Genomic DNA, 20,276 nt, shown 5'->3' with positions numbered 1-20,276 from the left:
GAATGGATGGCAGGAAATCTGTCAACAAAAATTAATTAACAAAAAGCAGGAAACGATGCATGAGTTGGGTTTTTTGACACAGTGCGAGCCTTCACCACTCTCAAAGCTAAATCCAAAAACCTGAGCCTGTGTTAGGAGGCTGCTTTGCCTTCCCCTAAAAATAAAGCAAGACTACAATTAAATATCCACTCAAAAAAAAAAAAAACAAAAAAACAAAAAACACTTCGCTTTTTCTCTGCTTTCCTGGCCAGTTCCTATAACATTCAGCTGCCCTCAATTTCGACTTAAACCCCACTGTGTAACACTCCTACTGATGCCGCTGGCTGGGCGCACAGGGCACGCGCCCCTCCCGGGAGTCAGGCACGCAGGCTGGGAGCGACTGTGCATAGAACGAGGTCTGAGGTCTGGCATTGTAAGAGCCAGGACCGGGATCTGCGGAGGCAGCTCACTCACTACCAGCGCCCCTGCTGTGCCGGGCGGGCACTGCACTGAGAGGCAGAGTGAGGGGCCCAGACCCTCGCTAAACCCCTGCACGGGGAGCACAGCCCAGGAAAACAACTCACGGAAAACACAAAGATGTGCACACGAAGGGCACCAGGCCAACAGCTGCTTGTAAAAGTGGGTGCCCTCCCCCCCGCCTGCCTGACCCCTCTGCTCACTCCACCTGCCCAGTCCCCAACACCCAACACCCAGGTTTGGCCGCCCGGCCGCCTCCCCCTCCACACACACCCAGCGTCTGAGGTCTCCAAGCCCTGAACCCCACACACCCAGCCCCAGCCAGACCTCCCTCAGCTCCAGGCTGCTCGCAGCTCTGGCTGACAGAAGAGTCCACACACGCACAATCAAACCCCTAGCACTGCCCCCAGGAGCCAGTTACCCCTGCAGCCTTGCCTCCCTGTGGGTGCCAACAGCTTCCTGTCGCTCAGCCAGAAACCTGGGTGTCGCCTGCAACTGCTTTCCACCCCCGTCCTGTTATCCAGCCCAGCTCAAGGCCCTGACCTCGATCTAAAGAATGGATCCTTAAAAAAAAAGGGGGGGGGGCTCCATGGCTCACTTGGTTAATCCTCCGCCTGCGGCACCAGCATCCCATATGGGTGCCGGATTCTTTCCCGGCTGCCCCTCTTCCAGGCCAGCTCTCTGCTGTGGCCCGGGAGTGCAGTGGAGGATGGCCCAAGTGCTTGGGCCCTGCACCCCATGGGAGACCAGGAGAAGCACCTGGCTCCTGCCTTCGGATCAGCGAGGTGCGCCCACCGAGGTGGCCATTTGGGGAGTGAACCAACAGAAGGAAGACCTCTCTCTCTGTCTCTCCCTCTTACTGTAACTCTGTCAAATAAATAAAATCTTTAAAAAAAAAAAAAAAAAGAATGGATCCTGGGAGACGGCGCCATGGCACAGCGGGTAAAGCCGCCAGCTGTGAGGGCGGCATCCCATGTGGGTGCCAGTTTGTGTCCCGGCTGCACCACTTCCAATCCAGCTCCCTGGCCCAGCTCTGGCCACTGCAGCCATCTGGGCAGCAAACCAGAGGATGGAAGACCTCCCTCTCCCTCTCTCCAACTCTTTCAACATAAAGAAGCCAAGTCTTTAAAATTCGGTATCCTTAATTCCGACAGCGCACACCCCCGCCCAACCTGCCGGGTCTAAGCCATCTTCCTATCTCCGGTTTGGATGGTGTATTAGTGAGAACTCACCACCCAACAAACAGAACCAACAAGCTGAGTTTACGAAGAGTTTATTTTCAGGAATTAGCTCACAGGACCGGACAGGTGCAAGTCCTAACCCGCAGGGCAGGCCATGGCGGGGGGGGGGGGGGGGGGGGGCGCTGCAGGCCACGGTCTCCGGACAGGGTTCCTTCTGGCTCAGAGAGGTCAGCCCCCGACTGACCGTGGGAGGCCCGCCCGGCCGTGGGGGACACCACTCGGCTGCAAGTCCTCATCCAACACACAGCTTCCCCCAAACACCCAGGGCCCCGCCAAGCGGACACGCAGAATGAACCAGCCACCCCAGCTCACGTCGGGGCTCGGCCCTCACCCCCACCCCGTCTGCCCTGGGCCTCCTTCAATCCGAGCACGCGTGCGCACAAGCCCAGCGCTCCCTCTGGGGCTGCCGCCTAGGCTGGAAGACACCTGGCGCCCCCACCGTCCGCCTCCCAGGCAGGGGGGGACACGCGCGCAGGGCCAGATCCCGTGGGCACGCGGCTGAGGTCGGACTCTCCCACGCTGGACTTCCTGCGCCACCTCCCTCCGTGGGACGAGACGGGCCTGCGAACCTCTCGGCGGGCGGCGAGGACGAAGCGAGAGCGCCGGGAGCCGGAAGCAGAGCCAAGCCGCCCCCCCCCCCCGCAGGTGGACACGGCCAGAGCCCGGGGCCAGGCGGAGGGCGGGCGCAAGCTGCTGGCCGCCAGGCGACACCCTCGCCTGTCCCCTCCGTTCCGCTTCTCCGGACACCGGAAACTCGCTTCGAAACGTCCATCTGCGACGGAACCGAGCCCGCGGCGGGGAGGCCGGCTGCCCAGGGGCTCGGGCTCGGGGACCCCGGCCGTCCCGGCTGCCCGCGAGCCCGCGGCCTACCTTCCACAGGCCTCGACCGTCGGGGCCTCGGCCGGGTCAGCGTTCGCGCCGGCGGCCTTGTGCGGCGCCTCCTCCCGGGCCGCCTCGGCCGGGAGCGCGGGCGGCGAGCCCAGCAGCTCCACATTCGTCACGGTCTTGCCGATGGTGAACCAGTCGTTGATCTGGTCGACGGTGAGCTTGCGCAGCATGGTGGACCGCAGCGCGGCGTCGGCGCCGCCTCAACCGCCTGCTCCGAGCGGCGGGAACTGCGACGGCCGAGGGAGCGCGCCTGCGCGGCGCCGCCGTTCCAACACCCTGCCCCCTCCGGGAACTCTCCAATCAGCGCGCGGCCCTGAGGGCCGGGTGGGGCCGCGGCCCCCGCCGTTCCCGCCCCCACTGCGTGAGGCCCTCCAATCAGATCGCGTCTCGCCCAGTCGGGAGTCAAGGATCCCGCCCACCTCGCGCAGCCACGTGCCTCTGCCCCGCCCTGCCGCGCAAGGGCTGCTGGGAGCCGCGGCACGCCCCACCTCCCCGCGCAAGGCCTGCCGGGAAAAGTTGAGCCGCCTCCGTGGAGCCCGAGGAGCAGGTGCAGGGCGGAGGCCTCGGGCACCGCACCTGTGGGCTTGCTGCGGGCGGAAGAGGGCCGGAGGTTGCTGAGCCCCTGCTGCCTGCCCGGGCCAGTGAGGCCCACGGTGGCTGTGGACCAGAGCGGAGGCGGTGTCCTGCGGGACTTGGCGCCTGTGTGGAGGACAGGGATAAGGAGAAGTCGGGAAGGCTTCTCGGAGGAAGTGGCACCGCGGAGCCCTGAGGGTCGACGAGGAGTGCGCCGGGCCAGCACGGGGCCGGATTCCTCGTCCTTCCAAACCTGCGGCTCGAGCACCGCGGCCGACACCGACCTGGGCCGGAACAGGTCTGCGCGGACGCAGGACGGTGCAACCGGAGGCTGGGGCCGGGGGAGTGCGAGCGCACCCGGCTCTGCGGCGGCCTCGGCGCGGAGAGTGGACAGCGCGAAGCCCCCGCGCCGTAGAGCGGGCAGCGTGGACAGTGCTGCCGGCGGGGGCCCCAGTGCGACCCCGGCCTGTCCTAGGCGGGGCTGAGCCGGCGGTGACCCCCAGTGCGACCCCGGCCTGCCCTAGGCGGGGCTGAGCCGGCGGTGACCCCCAGTGCGACCCCTGCCTGTCCTAGGCGGGGCTGAGCAGGAGGTGACCCCCATTGCGACCCTGGCCTGCCCTAGGCGGGGCTGAGCCGGCAGTGACCCCCAGTGCGACCCCGGCCTGTCCTAGGCGGGGCTGAGCAGGAGGTGACCCCCAGTGCGACCCTGGCCTGTCCTAGGCGGGGCTGAGCCGGCGGTGACCCCCAGTGCGACGTGACCCCTAGTGCGACCCTGGCCTGTCCTAGGCGGGGCTGAGCCGGCGGTGACCTCCAGTGCGACCCCGGCCTGCCCTAGGCGGGGCTGAGCCGGCGGTGACCCCAGTGCGACGTGACCCCCAGTGCGACCCTGGCCTGTCCTAGGCGGGGCTGAGCCGGCGGTGACCCCCAGTGCAACGCGACCCCTGCCTGTCCTAGGCGGGGCTGAGCAGGAGGTGACCCCCAGTGCGACCCCGGCCTGTCCTAGGCGGGGCTGAGCCGGCAGTGACCCCCAGTGCGACCCCGGCCTGTCCTAGGCGGGGCTGAGCAGGAGGTGACCCCCAGTGCGACCCCGGCCTGCCCTAGGCGGGGCTGAGCAGGAGGTGACCCCAGTGCGACCCCGGCCTGCCCTAGGCGGGGCTGAGTAGGAGGTGACCCCCAGTGCGACCCCGGCCTGTCCTAGGCGGGGCTGAGCAGGAGGTGACCCCCAGTGCGACCCCGGCCTGTCCTAGGCCAGGTGTCCTGGGGCTGCGTGCGGCGCCAGCGTCCCAGCAGACGCGGGTTGGAGCCCGGCTGCTCAGCTTCCGACCCGGCTGCCTGCTGTGGCCTGGGAGAGCCGCGGTGAGGCCGAGCGCCCGCGTGGGGACAGACGGGGTCCGCCCTGGCCGGGCCTGGCCTTGTGGCCGTTGGGGCAGTGAACCGCGAGTGGGAGGTGCTGTCTCCTTTCTCTTTGTAACCCTGTCCAGGTAAATCATGGTTAGGGCACTCCAGGGACAGGTGCCCCCAGAACGCAGGACAGCCTGCCAGCAGCGCCCACCCCACCACCTGCTCCCGTTCACAGAGACCTCAGCACCAGGGAACCACGACCCTCCCGACCTGGCCACCTCTTGCTTTGTAGAATTCACAATCACAGCCTTCAGGCCGGTGCTGGGGCGCAGTGGTTAACGCCCCGACCCGCAGCACCGGCATCCACGTGGGCGCCGGTTCGAGTCCTGGCTGCTCCTGTTCCCAGCCAGCTCTCTCTGTGGCCTGGGAAAGCAGTGGAGGATGGCCCAAGTCCTTGGGCGCCGACATTGCATGGGGGACCTGGGGGAAGCTCCTGGCTCTTGGCTTTGCATTGGCCCAGCTCTGGCCATTGTGATTTGGGGAGTGAACCAGCGGACGGAAGACCTGTCTGTCTCTGATTCTCTGTAACTGTGCCTTTCAAATAAATCTTATGAATGTTATTTATTATTATAAATATATAATTATAAATTATAAAAATATAAAACATATAAATTTATTATAAAGTTTATTATTATAAATAAATTTATTGTATTATAAATAAATGTATTAAAAACTCCCTAAGACAGTGGCTTCTCACCTTTTACATTCCTTTTTCTATTTTTAAAGATATAGTAAATGTATGTATTTACTTATTTGAAAGGCAGAGTGACAGAGGGAGACAGAGATCTTCCATCTGCTGATTCGGTCCCCAGACAGCTGTAACAGTAGAGCCTGGGCCAGGCACTTCCAATGGGAGGCCAGCACTGCAGGCAGTGGCTTAACCTGCTGCACCACAAGGCCAGCCTCTACCCCTTACTCTTTTTTTTTTTTTTTTTTTTAAGATTTATTTATTTATTTGAAAGGCAGAGAGAGAGAGAGAGGTCTTCATCAACTGGTTCACTCCCCACATGGCCACAATGGCCGGAGCTGAGCTGATCTGAAGCCAGGATCCAGGAGCTTCCTCCAGGTCGCCCATGTGGGTGCAGGGGCCAAGGAGTTGGGCCATCTTCTGCCGCTTTCCCAGGCCATAGCAGAGAGCTGGATTGGAAGTGGAGCAGCCAAATCTTGAACCAGTGCCCATATAGGATGCCAGCACCACAGGTGGCGGCTTTACCTGCTACACCGCAGCACCGGCCCCCATCTTTTTTTTTTTTTTTTTTTTTTTTTTTGACAGGCAGAGTTAGACAGTGAAAGAGAGAGCGAGAAAGGTCTTCCTTTCCATTGGTTCACCCCCCCAATGGCCACTACGGCATTCACACGGTGAAGCAGTGGCAGCATCAGAAGGACAGGGAGGCCGCTGGTTGGAGACGCGCCCTGCGCACATCCTGCTCGGGAGACGAAGCACCTGGGCGTCCTCCACTGCCCGCCCGGGCACAGCAGAGAGCTGGCCTGGAAGAGGGGCAGCCGGGACAGAACCCGGGGTGCCGGCGCCGCAGGCGGAGGACTAGCCTAGTGAGCCCCGGCACCGGCTCATCTTTCACATTCTTGCAAGACACGGAGCACACAGGTAGCTTGGGACTTGCTGGCGGTAGACTACGATGCATCTCTGCACTGGGCTGCCCCAAGAACTGATGCCTAACCTGCCCGGTGTGGCTGCCAGCCTCCCTCCTACACTCTCGCAGCCCAGCCCTGGAAGTCTTTCCATCTATAGATCTGAACCCATGACACACACCTCATGTCTTTCTCTACAGAATATGGGAGGCCAGGGGCCGGCGCCGCGGCGCACTCGGTTAATCCTCCGCCTGCAGTGCCGGCATCCCATATGGGCCCTGGATTCTGTCCCAGTTGCTCCTCTTCCAGTCCAGCTCTCTGCTGTGGCCCGGGAGGGCAGTGGAGAATGGCCCAAGTACTTGGGCCCCTGCACCCACGTGGGAGACCAGGAGGAAGCACCTGGTTCCTGGCTTCGGATCGGCACAGCACAGGCCATAACGGCCATTTGGGGAGTGAACCAACAGAAGGAAGACCTTTCTGTCTCTCTCACTGTTTATAACTCTACTTGTCAAATAAAATATATATGGGAGGTGTGAGAAGCCAGTCACTAGCTCCCTTGCTTCACTGTGGCTCAAGGGGCAAAACCCCCAATGCCAGCATCCCATGTGGGTGCCGGTTCAAGTCCTGGCGGCCCCACTTCCCATCCAGCTTCCCACAGATGCGCCTGAGAAAGCCGAATATAATATTCTGTTGCAATGTCGGTGCTGGTTCAGTCCAGGGAGGGGAGGGGGCCGGTCAGTGTCCTCTGTGTGCATTCTCTCAACCGAGCCATCACCCCGGCTGCATTCACAGGGTCCTGGCTGCCGCTGTAATGGTAGCGCGGCCATCACTGAGTTGTCCGGGGACACCTTCGTCTCCCGAGCAGGATGTGCGCAGGGCGCATCTCCAACCAGCGGCCTCCCTGTCCTTCTGATGCTGCCACTGCTTCACTGTGGCCGGCTGGTGTCCCAAGTACCACCCGTGCACAAAAGGTGTCCCTCCCCAGTGTCACACTGACAGTGATCCACGTCTGGAAACAGCGGGAGCGGGATCCCTCGGTGGGTGCACGTTCTTACCTGGACACGCAGGAGTGGGATCCCTGGGTCGTGTCCTTACCTGGACACGTGGGAGTGGGATCCCTCAGTGGGTGCGTGTCCTTACCTGGACACGTGGGAGTGGGATCCCTGGGTCGTGTCCTTACCTGGACACGTGGGAGCGGGATCCCTCAGTGGGTGCATGTCCTTACCTGGACACGCGGGAGCGGGATCCCTCAGTGGGTGCGTGTCCTTACCTGGACACGTAGGAGTGAGATCCCTCAGTGGGTGCATGTCCTTACCTGGACACGTGGGAGTGGGATCCCTGGGTTGTGTCATTACCTATGGTCCTGCTGCCCAGAGCCAATAGTTTTTTGACTTCAGATTATCCCCTTGGTGTGTACTGTTAATTCTCCAAACTCCTTAGTATAAGTTTCTTTGGGAAAAGGACCCTAAATCAGAACTAGGAGGTATGTGGGTGTGCACTGGGATGATTCTGTCCCTACTGTGACTCTGTCCAGGACTTTTTTTTTAAAAAAAGATTTTATTTATTTATTTGAGAGGTAGAGTTACAGACAGTGAGAGGGAGAGACAGAGAAAGGTCTTCCTTCCACTGGTTCACCCCCGAAATGGCCGCAATGGCTGGAACTGTGCCGATCCGAAGCCAGGAGCCAGGAGCTTCTTCCGGGTCTCCCATGCAGGTGCAGGGGCCCAAGCACCTGGGCCATCCTCCACTACTTTCGAAGTCCACAGCAGAGAGCTGGACTGGAAGAGGAGCAACTGGGAGTAGAACCAGCGCCCACATGGAATGCCAGCACCGCAGGCAGAGGATTAACCCAGTGCACCAAGGCACCTGCCCCAATTCTGTCCAGGATTTTTTTTTTAACAGGTAGAATTATAGACAGTGAGAGAGAGAGACAGAGAGAAGCGTCTTCCTTCCATTGGTTCACTCCCCAAATGCTGCTACAGCCGGCATTGCACCCATCCGAAACCAGGAGCCAGGTGCATCTTCTTGGTATCCCATGCCGGTGCAGGGACCCAAGCACTTGGGCCATCCTCCACTGCCTTCCCGGGCCACAGTGGAGAGCCAGACTGGAAGAGGAGCAACCAGGACTAGAACCCAGCACCCACATGGGATGCTGGCGCCGCAGGTGGAGGATTAACCTAGTGAGCCACAGCACCGGCCCAGGATTTCTTAAAAAGACAATATTCACAAAGCTTTTTTTTTTTTTTTTTTTTTTGACAGGCAGAGTGGACAGTGAGAGAGAGAGACAGAGAGAAAGGTCTTCCTTTGCCGTTGGTTCACCCTCCAATGGCTGCCACGGCCGGCGCACCACGCTGATCCGATGGCAGGAGCCAGGTACTTATCCTGGTCTCCCATGGGGCACAGGGCCCAAGCACTTGGGCCATCCTCCACTGCACTCCCGGGCCACAGCAGAGAGCTGGCCTGGAAGAGGGGCAACCGGGACAGAATCCGGCGCCCCGACCGGGACTAGAACCCGGTGTGCTGGCGCCGCAAGGTGGAGGATTAGCCTAGTGAGCCACGGCGCCAGCCACTTCTTTTTAAAAAGTATCAATGTGGGCTGGCGCTGTGGCACAGTGGGTTGGCGCCCTGGCCTGAGGCGCCGGCATCCCATATGGGTGCCGGTTCTAGTCCTGGCTGCTCCTCTTCCGATCCAGCTCTCTGCTGTGGCCTGGGAAGGCAGTGGAAGATGACCCAAGTCCTTGGGCCCCTGCACCCGCGTGGGAGACCCAGAAGAGGCTCCTGGCTCCTGGCTTCGGATTGGCGCAGCTCCGGCCATTGTGGCCAGTTGGGGAGTGAACCATCAGATGAAAGACCCCTCGCTCTCTCTCTCTCTCTATCTCTCTCTGCCTCTCTTCTCTCTGTGTAATTCTGAGTTTCAAATAAATATTTTATAAAAATAATAAAAATTTAAAAATAAATAAAAAGTATCAACGTGGCCAGCACAGTGGGGTGGTAAGCTAAGCCTCTGCCTGCAGTGCCAGCATCCCATGTGGGTGCTGGTTCTAGTCCCAGCTGCTCCACTTCCGATCCAGCTCTCTGCTGTGGCCTGGGAAAGCAGTGGAAGATGGCCCAAGCCCTTGGGCCCCTGCACCCAAGTGGGAGACCCAGAAGAAGCTCCTGGCTCCTGGCTTCAGCCTGGCCCAGCCCCAGCTGCTGCGGCCATTTGGGGGAGAGAACCAGCAGATGAAAGACCTCTCTCTCTCTCTCCTCTCTCTGTAACTCTGCCTTTCAAAAAATAAATCCTTTTAAAAAAATAAAAAATATCAATATGCTGAGTAACTGGTTACCACTGATATTTAAAAAATGTGTAAGAGTATTGTGGTAGAATGAGAAGGCAGTGCTAAGATGGCCACTGGCAATGAGCGTCAGTTACTCAGGAATGGCTGCAGAACCCACCTGGGAAACCACCTGGCAACGGAGCCTGCCTGGCAACAGGCAGTGACTGGTTAGGGCATAAACCGCCCCTTGACCGGATTGGCTGCCTCGGCTATATAAGCTGCTGTACCAACTGAAATAAACGAGTCAGTGTGCTGCTCTGGACTTCACCTGACTCTTCCCCCCTCCCCCACCCGCACCCTGTGTTGTGTGGTGACTTTGCACTTCTTGCCCCTACCGCACTTCTCCTCTCAGAACGAATCCACAGCAACAGAGTATAGGGTGTTTTTTTTTTTTTTTTTTTTTTTTTTAAGAATTATTTATTTGAGAGGCAGAGTTACGGAGAGAGACAGAGACAGAGACAGGCCTTCCATCCACTGGTTCACTCCCCAAATGGCCGCAAGGGCTGGAGCTAGACCAATCTGAAGCCAGGAGCCAGGAGCTTCTTCTGGGTCGCCCACTCGAGTGCAGGGGCCCAAGCCCTTGTGCCATCCTCCACAGCCTTCCCAGGCCACGGCAGGCAGCTGGATCAGACACAGAGCAGCCGGGACTCGAACTGGCACCCATCATGAGATACCAGTGCGGCTGGTAGAGGCTTGGCCCGCTGTACCACATGCAGGCCCCCAGAGTGTGTGTGTGTTTTAATCTAGCAGGTGGGAGTTCTTTTGTTGGAGAAAAAGAAACTGGTCCAAACCATTCAGTCGTCTTGGGACTTGTATCTTGAGAGATTGACATGTATATGTGAAATAATCAGTGCCAGTATTCTTGGTAAAGGGAGAAACTGTAACGTTTGGTTTTATTCTATTCAGCACTTGTTAAGGGCACCCTACTATTTTTTCTCATATTTTGCTTCTTAATTTTTTTCAAAACTGTCTTTAATCCCTTTTTTATAAAAAAATTATTTATTTGAAAGGCAGATTTACAAAGAGAGAGAGAGAGAATCTTCATCCACTGGTTCACTCCCCAGATAGCAATAGCAGCTGGAGCTGGACCAATCCAAAGCCAGGAGCCAAGAGCTTCTTCCAGGTCCCCCATGTGGGTGCAGAGGGCCCAAGGATTGGGCCATCTTGTACTGTTTTCCCAGGCCATAGCAGAGGGCAGGATCGGAAGTGGAGGAGCTGGGACTAGAACCAGAGCCCATGTGGGATGCGGGCACTGCAGGCGGTAGCTTTACCCGCTGCACCACGGTGCCGGCCCCTAATCCTAAAGCTCTCATTTATTGAAGATGGACACAATTTGAAGTTAGTTGCCTTTGCATGTAAAATAGGAAATTTGCAAGTTAAAATTATTTTCCTTGTTTTTTTAACGATTCATTTATTTGTTTTACAGGCAGAGTGAAAGAGAAAGGAAGAGACAGAGGGAGATCTTCCAAATGCCTGCGGGGAAGTCGCGGGGCTGGGAGCACAGCCAGGAGCCCGACATCTGGATTCTCAGATGGCCCCCGCCTGCCTGTGGGTGCCGCCCACGCGTGGCGCAGCGTGTGCTTCTCAGAGAGCTTGACAACGAAGAATTTCTGGAAAACCTGCCTTTTCATGTTGCAAGAAGCCAGAGGACAGGGACTGGTTTAAACACTGCACCTCCCAGAACAAGAACAGGAGGGCAGTTTGGGGAAAAAAGCTGCGAAGACCCCAAAGAACTTTTGTTTGGGGTGTTTACTCATTAATTCATTTTAAAATAGCAGTGAGCTCACTGGACGTCACAGAGCGTTTTCACAGAAGGTCAGCGCCGTCTGCGTGAGGCCCGCGCACCTGTGCAGGCGTCAGTTTGCCCGGGGGGGTGGGGGGTGGGGGCCGGTGCTCCGGGTCATCGCGTGGTGACGTCACAGGCCGCGCAGCCTCGGAGCGCTGCACTGTGCGCGGTGGCGAGAGGCTCCCGGGAACCAGGCCACCGCGGCCCCTGCCGGCTCCCCAGGGCGGCTCTGCTGGTAATGAGGGGCGACAGCTGACTCCCCGGCCTGCAGGCCTCTAACCCTCGTCTCATTCTCAGTGCGTCCAGCACTGCGCTCACCTCGCCTCCCTCACTGAACCCCGGTTTCTGTCCTTGGAGAATCCCAGACTGGCCATCGGCCGTGTCCCCTCCAGGTCTCCCCTACGGTTCAGCACAAGGCTTCGTTTAGCTGCCCGCGCGGGGGCTGCAAGGCTTCTCTGTCCTTGGTTTTGGTTTTGGTTTTTCCATTTCTCTTGGAAAACCCCCAGCCAGCCAAACACGCCTGCGCCCCTTTCATCGCCCTCGGGGCTTGGGCCCACCCAGGGGGCTTGTGCCCACCCAGGCGCCTTGGCTCATCGCAGACAGAAGCAGGAGGCCCAGTCTGTCGGGCTGGGGAGGGTGGTGCTTTCCCCCGCCCCAGAGAGGATATGGGCCATGCAGCAAATTCCTACTTCTGCAAACTTCAGGCAGTCCAGCTTTTCTCTGTCAGCTTACAGGTTCCTAGATACAGGGAAATAGCACAGTGCCTAAACCAGGCTCTCGACAGGCAGCCAAAGCAGAGCCCCTCCTTTGGGGGAAAGAGCAAACCACAGCCTTTCCCAGCTAAAGGATGCTATGACTAAAGCCCCTGTGCTAGGACTGCCAAACCCAGAGAGACCCTCCCAGCAGTACATCACTGGGAGGCAGGGAGTCACCTTAGGAGGGTTAACTCAGGATCTGGGACCTGTTAGCAACCTGTGGGCTACTTTTCTAAAACCTTACACATGGTTGCACAAGGATGGCCTCTCTGCCTAAGGATGGCAGCAGCTGCCTTGCTGACGGAGGAGGTATCTAGAATTACAGTGGGGCAAGATATCGCCCTTTATACCTCACATCAAATAAATTCTGTTAGGGCTGGTGCCGTGGCTCAATAGGCTAATCCTCCACCTTGCGGCGCCGGCACACCGGGTTCTAGTCCCGGTCGGGGCGCCGGATTCTGTCCTGGTCGCCCCTCTTCCAGGCCAGCTCTCTGCTATGGCCCAGGAGTGCAGTGGAGGATGGCCCAAGTCCTTGGGCCCTGCACCTGCATGGGAGACCAGGAAAAGCACCTGGCTCCTGGCTTCGGATCAGCGCAGTGCGCTGGCCGCGGCGGCCATTGGAGGGTGAACCAACGGCAAAGGAAGACCTTTCTCTCTGTCTCTCTCTCTCACTGTCCACTCTGCCTGTCAAAAAAATAAAATAAAATAAAATAAAATAAATAAATAAATAAATTCTGTTAGAGCAAAAGGGCTTTCACTGGCTCACAGATAGTAGGATACTAATGTATCAGGTCCTCCTAGAAAACCCTCAGGCAAAAATAATGCATTGCTCCACTTTAAATCCAGCTACTTTAATGCCAGTTCCAGGGGAAAGTGGTCCCCTCCACTCCTGTACTGAGACTATATAGACTTGATCTATGCCAGCAGAAGGGACCTAAAAGACAGCCCCCTGGCTAACGCAGATGAGGTTTGGTTCACAGACAGAAACAGTTTTGTCAGACGGGACCTGCTTCTCAGGGTATGCAATAGTTATGGCCTGGCACGTTACTGAAGCGTGCTCTGCCCCCAGCAACTTCTGCTCACTTAGCAGAACTGATCACCTACCCAGAGCTCTAGATCACACAAGGGATTTCTGAGGCCCTAGGAATAACTCGGCACCTTCACTCTGCATGGAGACCTCAGTCTTCCGGTAAGGTAGAAAGAGCCAACCAGATTCTATGGAAAACATCACAAGTATAGAAATATGTGCTTGGTAAGGAAGGTTAAAAAGGAAAGTGTGGGCAGCCACAGGCAGTCGCCCCTTTTGTTTACACTTAAACATATGGATGGAGACATCCTGGCACAGACAAAAGACTAAGGAGATTCCAGGAAGAGGCAGGAAGAACCTTATCAGGAACTCTTTGTAACCACAAAAGTCTTGGATATGTAAATCTTTTGTGTGCCTTCTTGTATACAACTGGTCATGTTTAAATACTACTGGATTTGTTGAATAAACGAGCCTTGATCAGGATTTGTCTTGGCTCCATTCTTTGCGTCCTTGTCCCTGCATTCCCACTCTCTGTTTCAGGAAACCCGGTTCTTTGTGCTGCAGGCCGGCACAGGAAAGAGTGTTCTTGGTAATGAAGGTTAGAAGGAAAGAGTTTTTTTAATAAGGAAAGGACATGGTTTGTAAGAATGACTTTATCCTGATGGCTAGTTTACTCTAGACTGGAATGGAAATGATGGAATGTTTCAAGTAAGTTGAAGAGGGTGTGTGGAAGTCACAAAAGGTTATGAAAGAAAGAAATATTGGACATGCTAACTGCTGCTCCGAGAGGTGTCTGTGCCATGCTCCAGGAAGAATGTTGTCTCTGGGTCAGTCAGACTGGACAGGTACAAATCCAAATTCGTACTTTTCCTGGACAAAGCCAAGCACCTCCAGGACCAGGCCAAGCAGGGCTGGGATTTCTGGCCTGACATCTGGTCATGGAAATCCTGGCTATTTCCTCTCCTTTGCCCAAGAACTTCTGTAATCTTGCTGCTTCTCTTTGGACCGTGTGTTTTTAATGCCCTTGTTTGTTTTGTCTCTAACAGACTAAAAGCTGTCGAACTCCAAATGGTTGTCAGACAAGCCTTCCAGCCCATTCCGCTGGACAACCTTGAGCAGCCCTCTGGACCGAGCAGGACAGTCTTTCCAAGGCCACTGTTGCACACCATAAGACAGATAGCAAGAGGAAATACCCAAATCCCCCTCGACGCCCACATGCCCGCTTTGAAGAAGTTACAGAAAACGGAACTCCATCCATAATCCCAAAAAAGAATATTGGGTATTGCCTCTTGAGGGGGGAATGTTAGGTAGGAAGTTAGGTATGAGCTTATGTGTGTGTGACAGGCCTAAAGGGAAGACTATGTCCAGCATATGCTGCATCTCAAAGTCATCCTGATGGTGTTTCGGGGCAGCCCAGTATTCACATCCTGCCCTGCCCTGCCCTCTTCTACCTGATAACCTGCCAGGTGGGGGGGGGTCCCCACCCCTTCTGCCTGACAAATCTTCCACAATCTCTCAGGTGCAGCCCAGTACCCTGCTCCGGATCCCAATTCTCTAGGGGGTCCTGCCCACCCTTCCTCCTGCCTGATAACATTTGCATCCATAAAGTCCTTTGTTTCAGATAGAAGTTTTTCTATTTACATCCAAAAGCCCTTTGTTCCAAGAGGAGCAGAGGTGGGGAAGCAAGACCCATCTCCTTAAAAACCCCCGGCCTCAGCCCAACAGCGCGCTCAGCCCTCTGCCTCTCTGCTGAACCACCCACCTGGTCTGGCCAGGTGTATTCTCACCACTCAACCATGTAACCTTGCCCCCCCCAGCCCCAGTCTCTCAGGCTCTGTCTGAGAGGTGCCCATCCGTCCTTACGGATGTCCCTTCCCTAACAAACCTTGCTATTTTACCTCCCACTACTCTGTCTCACGCCTGAATTCTTTCTTGCACGAAGACAGAACCCTGCAATTTCTCTGGTAATAGCTCATGTCGGCAGCCCTGGGGAGGGCTTCTTTCTCTGTTGATAAGATTTAATATATTCCCTCTCTCTGTCTGTAACTCTGCCTCTCAAATAAATAAAATATTTGTAAAAAAAAGGGGGGGCTCTGTGGTACAGCGGGTACACCCGCCTCCTGCAGTGCTGACATCCCATATGGGCACCGGTTCGAGTCCCGGCTGCTCCGCTTCGGATCCAGCTCTCTGCTGTGGCCTGGGAAAGCAGTGAAAGATGGTCCACGTGCTTGGGTCCCTGCACCCACGTGGGAGACCCGAAGAAGCTCCTGGATCCTGGCTTTGGATCGCCCCGTTCTGGCCCTTGGGCCCTCTGAGGAGTGAGTCAGTGAATGGAAGACCTCCCCTCCCCTCCACCCACGCCTCTGCCTCTCTGTAACTCTGCCTTTCAAAAAAAAAAAAAAGAGGGCATATTACTTCATCAACTCGTCCGGTGCGGATGGACCTTTCCTGGACTCACTAAACCACCTGCTAGGACCCGGGTGGACAGGCCAGCTCCCAGGCCGGGAGTCCTCCACTCCTGCGGGCGGCCGGCGGGGGCGCTGTGGTGCGCAAGCGCACCTGGAGGCGCTCTGGCCTCGGAGCGCGGCGGCCGCTTCCGTCTTCCCGGCAGGCTCCGCGCGGCGCGTGCGTGCTCCGTGACCTTCCCGAGTTTTCGGTTCCGCGGGCGCTGGTGCGGCCCGGGCGGTCGTGTGCGCCGAGGTGAGTGCCGGGGCGCACCCCGCGCGCAGCTGTGGGCAGCGCGGACGCGAAGGGGCGGGCCGAGGGGGCGGGAGCGGGCTGAGAGGGCAGGCGGGAGCCCCCCGGCGCCCCTGACCTTGGGGGCCGGCCGCGGTGTGCGTCCCGGGGTCCGCTGCGAGTGGGGCGACGGCCGGTCACGCGCGCAACGCACCTGTGCCGCCGGGGCTTCTGCCGGCAGCGGTGCGGGCCGAGAGGCGCGCCTTTCCTGGGGGCCTTGGGGCGGGCGGGTGTCCCCTGCCGTGGTCAGCGAGCGTGGGCGGCCGCTGCCCGGCGCCGGGACTGCGCGGCTGCAGGCGGACACCCGCTTGGCCTCTGAGTCGGGATCTGCAGCGGTGGACGGAACGGGCTCGGGGTGAAGGCGGGGCCCTGGCTGTCAGGTGTGGTTTTTCCGGCAGACGGGACAGCCTTGGCTAGAAGGCAAGTCGGGGCGGGTGTGGGGGCAGGAGCGGGGATATTCGCCGTGCGCGAATACGCGGAGGCCGGAGGGAGCCGGCGTCGGGGCGCCCGAGACCGTCTGTGGCCTCTTACCTGCGCCCTTCTCCTGGACACTGCCCCGGCTGTGCCGTGTGCGAACCCCCCCGCCGTGCTAACGACGACATCGCCGCCCCCAGAGTGTGCAGAGTTCTGCGGTCCACTCCCCAGATGCCCGTAACGGCCAGTGCCGGGCTGAAGCCGGAAGCGCGATCCGGGTCTCCGGCGTGGGCGGCAGGAGCACGCTAACCTGAGTCCTCCCGCCTGGCCGTCTCTCGGGGTGGGCGCTGTGGCACGTGGTGCCTGGGATCGGTTGCTCCCCCACTGCCTGCCGCCGAGGGGGAGGCCAGGACGCAGCTCCTGGCTCAGCCCCAGCTGTTGAGACGTTCGGGTTGTGAACCACGGGATGGAGATCTGTGTAACTCCACACCAGACTGCTCCTCCGAGGCCGTCTTGGGCCCTGGGGGGCAGCACACCTGCACCAATCTGAAGTCAGGAGCTTCCTCCTGGTCTCCCACGCGGGTGCAGGGGCCCAAGGACTTGGGCCACCTTCTACTGCTTCCCAGGCCACAGCAGAGAGCTGGATCGGAAGTGGAGCAGCTGGTACTGAACCAGCACCCGTATGGGATGCCCGCACTGCAGGGGGCGACGTTACCTGCTACGGCCGTGGCGCCGGCCCTGGGTTCCGTTTCTGTGCCTCTTCTGCAGGTGAGGGAGAGACAGTTCAAGTTGGTGGCAGGTGCAGAGCAGGGTTGGAGCTGGCGGTCGCCGTGGCCTCCTTCCCACTCTTCCCGACTCCCCAGGTTCTCCTTGGCGTGCACAGCCTCTGCCCAGGACACGCACACACACCCAGTTGTCCCGGCTCTGCCGTGTTGCCCGGCTCCGGTGCCTCGTGTGTGCCTGGTTCATGTTTGCTGAATGAGAGGCTGACCGTGGGACAGGTCGCAGTAATGGAGGACGGCACTGACCCTTGAGGGGGTTGGGCCTCTGAGAGACCCAGTGAGGGCAGCAGAGGGTCCCCAGAGAAGCTGGGTGAGGGGCAGCGTTCCTGGCCGCAGCCCAGACCGGGCGCAGGCTCGGCAGGTGGCCGGAGTCCTGCAGACCCTCGGGGGTCCCCGAGCACACAGATGGAAACGGAGCGCGATGCACGCAGACTCGCCGAGAACGCGGTTCCCTTTCCCGGTCAAGCCCAGTAACGAAGCAGCTGGTTTCGCTTGTGCAGTCACTGCCGCTCTGTCGCTGGCCGTGGCTGGCCGGGTGTGTGGCCTTTGAGGGACCAGCGCGGCCACCTGGTGCCTCGGCTCTGAGTGCCAGCCCCTGAGCGTGCCGACAGGCACCGACCGGAGTCTGCACCCAGCAGGACTGCTGCTGGTGGCACAGCCGTTGGGGAGGGCAGGCTGGTGGGGGGGCGGCCGGAGACCGGCGCCAGGCCCCGGCGGCGCCGTGGGTGCGGGTCCCACTGGCAGAGGGAGCCACGGTGACCCGCGCTGTGCACTTGCAGATGCTGCAGAGCGTTGTCAAGAGCGTGTGGACACCCATGAGGCCCTACTACACGCAGGTCTACCAGGAGATCTGGATGGGCATGGGGCTCATGAGCTTCATCGTGTACAAGATCCGGAGCGCCGGTGAGTGCCTCGCCCGGCTCCCGTCCGCAAGAGCAGTTCCCCTTGTTCAGATGCGTTTATGTGACAAGCAGAGGTAGAGAGAGGGGTCTTCCATCTGCTGGTTCACGCCCAGATGGCCGCGGTATCCAGGGCCGGGCCGGGGCCTGAGCACGTGGGCCATCTTCCGCTGCTTTCCCAGGCCACCAGCAGGAGCTGGATTGGAAATGAAGCAGCTGGGACTCGAACCAGCACCCGTACGGCGTGCCGGCATTGTGGGCTTTGCTAAGCGGTCAGGCCACAGCACTGGCCCCGAAGAGTCGCCACCCTCAACTGAAAGACACGGGCGTCAGAGCCACGTGTGGGGCTCTGAGGGCACGAGCAGCATCTGTCCCCTGAGAGACATTCGGGGGCAGCTGCGTCACATCCAAGAAGACCTGGATGCCAGGAAGTTGAACCCTTTCTGAGGCGTTGTTCCCGGGACCCGGCCTTGGCCGCAGGCGCAGGCTGCCGTGGTCGGGCGGGCACGGCTGCCGAGCGGTGCTCATGGTGCCTTCCCCGCGGCCCTGCACGCCTGACGCTTTTCCACGGTGCATTGAGAGGAGGGGCCTTGGTGGAGCAGAGATAAGGCGCGGGGGTACAGAGAGCCGCTGGCCGCAGCTCGTTAGGAGCCCGGGGCGGGGGAGGCCACCCGCGGGCCTGCAGTGGGTGCGCTGCCGCTGTCGCTACCGTAGCCCAGGGTGGGTTTTCACCGTGAGTCGACCACAGGCGTTTTTATGAAACCCTGGAATGACGCGTTGTTTCCTTCCTTTTTAGATAAAAGAAGCAAAGCGATGAAAGGTAAGGTTTCTGACCCACGAGCTGTGTCCTGCGTGGCTCGGGGACAGTCCAGTACCGCGGGGGTGCGTGGACACCTCGGGGCTCGCGGTGGCCGTGCCTGCTGGGAGGGACTGGGTACCTGCTTCTCGTGCTCTGAACAGAAGACCCCTGGCACCCCCTCTCCAGCGGGAGACGTCGGGTAGTGGGGAGCGGGGCGCACAGGTTAGCTGCACAGGCACCCCCACTCCCCGCTCCCTTGGTCTTCCCGACGCGGACCCCGTGCCCCCCGTGGGGATAACCCCCGCGCCCCCCGTGTCCTGCGAAGCTGTGTTCACACTTCCCGATTTGTTGAGACGGGCATCGCAGACTAAATTCTGCGCGTCGCATCCTCCTAATGTTGCATCTTTTCCCGAAGGTTCCGGCGCCGCCCACGGCCGTCACTAGCCAGCTGTGCTGGGAGTGTGAGAGGACGCGTCCACCCGCTGCGGTCGCCGCAGCTCGCCCGCGCCCCGGCTGCCCTGCGGCATGAATAAAGCGTCTGTGAGCTGTGCCCCCGCCGTGCGGTGCTGACTCAGTGCCCCCCGCTGCCCCCGGGACCCCAGGGAAACCTGAGGGTCGGAAGGGCGGGTCCCCCGCCGTCACAGGAGCAGGGTGCCGTAGCCGTTCGCTGGGCCTCCAGGGTGGCGGCGGCACCGACGCAGGCCCGGGAGAGCAGCGCCCGAGTTGCAGAGTGCTTCAGGATCGGTGCACCAGAGCCGATGGGAGGCAGAGTGACAACTCTGGAACATTCCGGAAGCAGTCGCTCGTGAGGCTGCGTGAGTGCTGAATGTAACTGCGCAGCCAGCGTTGGCTTCAGGTCGGGTGGGTGTGCGCGTCCTGTGCGCATCTGCAGCCGCTACAGCCGAGCAGCCTCGGGGACAGCAGACGCCGGCCTGAACCCCGCTGCCTGAGGGCAGGCCCTGTCCGGGCGTCCTTCCCCTGGGGGGGCAGGCCCCCCCCTCCAGTGAGGGCTGACTGGGGTCTCCCTGTGAGTGGGCGGAGCCTGCCTCGCTGTAGCACCTGTGGATTGCGAGAGCCTGAGTCAGCAGTCTTAGTGCTGGCCAGGGCTGCGGTGCAGTGGGATGAGCCGCCCCCTGCGGTGCTGGCGCGCACACGCACACGCACACGCACGCGCACACACACACACACACACCCGTGTTGGAGCACCAGTTTGTTTCCTTTTTTTCTTTTTTTTAAGATTTATTATTTTACTTGAAAGAGTTACACAGAGAGAAAAGGAGAGGCAGAGAGAGACAGGTTTTCCACCCACTGGTTCACTCCCAGATGGCCACAATGGCCGGAGCTGAGCTGATCCGAAGCCAGGAGCTTCTGCCAGGTCTCCCACGTGGGTGCAGGGCCCAAGGACTTGGGCCATCTTCCACTGCTTTCCCAGGCCACAGCAGAGAGCTGGATGGGAGCAGCCAGGACTGGAACCGGCACCCGTGACCTGTGTGGGATGCGGCACTGCAGGTGGTGTCTTTATCCACTAGGCCACAGCACCGGCCCCCAGTTTGGTTTTTTATTTAAAGATTTGTTTATTTATTTGAAAGTCAGAGTTACCCAGAGAAGGAGA

The 20,276-nt window shown here is 59.3% G+C and overlaps 2 protein-coding genes across 4 annotated transcripts in view; one reads left to right on the top strand and one right to left on the bottom strand.

Annotated features, from left to right (window-relative positions):
* The window catches only part of TDRD9 (tudor domain containing 9), an 86,455-nt gene extending 83,571 nt beyond the window's left edge, over positions 1–2,884 (bottom strand). For all 3 annotated transcript variants that reach the window (XR_016226892.1, XM_051834938.3, XM_089322787.1), the window contains exon 1: positions 2,568–2,884. Coding sequence is in view for 2 of the 3 variants with exons in the window: in XM_051834938.3 (XP_051690898.3) it covers positions 2,568–2,755 (188 nt within the window). In the remaining variant the exon portion in view is untranslated. The remainder of the gene's footprint in view (positions 1–2,567) is intronic.
* Positions 2,885–15,672: 12,788 nt separating this feature from the next.
* Positions 15,673–19,214, top strand: ATP5MJ (ATP synthase membrane subunit j). Its single transcript, XM_051834936.3, has 4 exons — positions 15,673–15,734; positions 17,746–17,869; positions 18,662–18,685; positions 19,080–19,214. Exons 2-4 carry the CDS (start codon positions 17,746–17,748, stop codon positions 19,106–19,108), a joined length of 177 nt encoding a protein of 58 aa, XP_051690896.1. The 5' UTR covers positions 15,673–15,734; the 3' UTR covers positions 19,109–19,214.
* The last annotated feature ends 1,062 nt before the right edge of the window (positions 19,215–20,276 follow it).

The sequence above is a fragment of the Oryctolagus cuniculus genome, chromosome 20 (assembly GCF_051225735.1).
Source record: "Oryctolagus cuniculus isolate XC-2025 breed Fujian yellow rabbit chromosome 20, ASM5122573v1, whole genome shotgun sequence".
NCBI lineage: Eukaryota > Metazoa > Chordata > Mammalia > Lagomorpha > Leporidae > Oryctolagus > Oryctolagus cuniculus.
This window is presented reverse-complemented; position numbering and strand designations above follow the sequence as displayed.

What these genes read in the sequence shown, in the direction of transcription:
- ATP5MJ (XM_051834936.3), top strand. Translation starts at nt 17,746, where the DNA reads ATGCTGCAGAGCGTTGTCAAGAGCGTGTGGACACCCATGAGGCCCTAC. An exon ending in GTACAAGATCCGGAGCGCCG is followed by an intron (nt 17,870 to 18,661) that starts GTGAGTGCCTCG and finishes CTTCCTTTTTAG; the next exon opens with ATAAAAGAAGCAAAGCGATG. An exon ending in AAGAAGCAAAGCGATGAAAG is followed by an intron (nt 18,686 to 19,079) that starts GTAAGGTTTCTG and finishes CTTTTCCCGAAG; the next exon opens with GTTCCGGCGCCGCCCACGGC.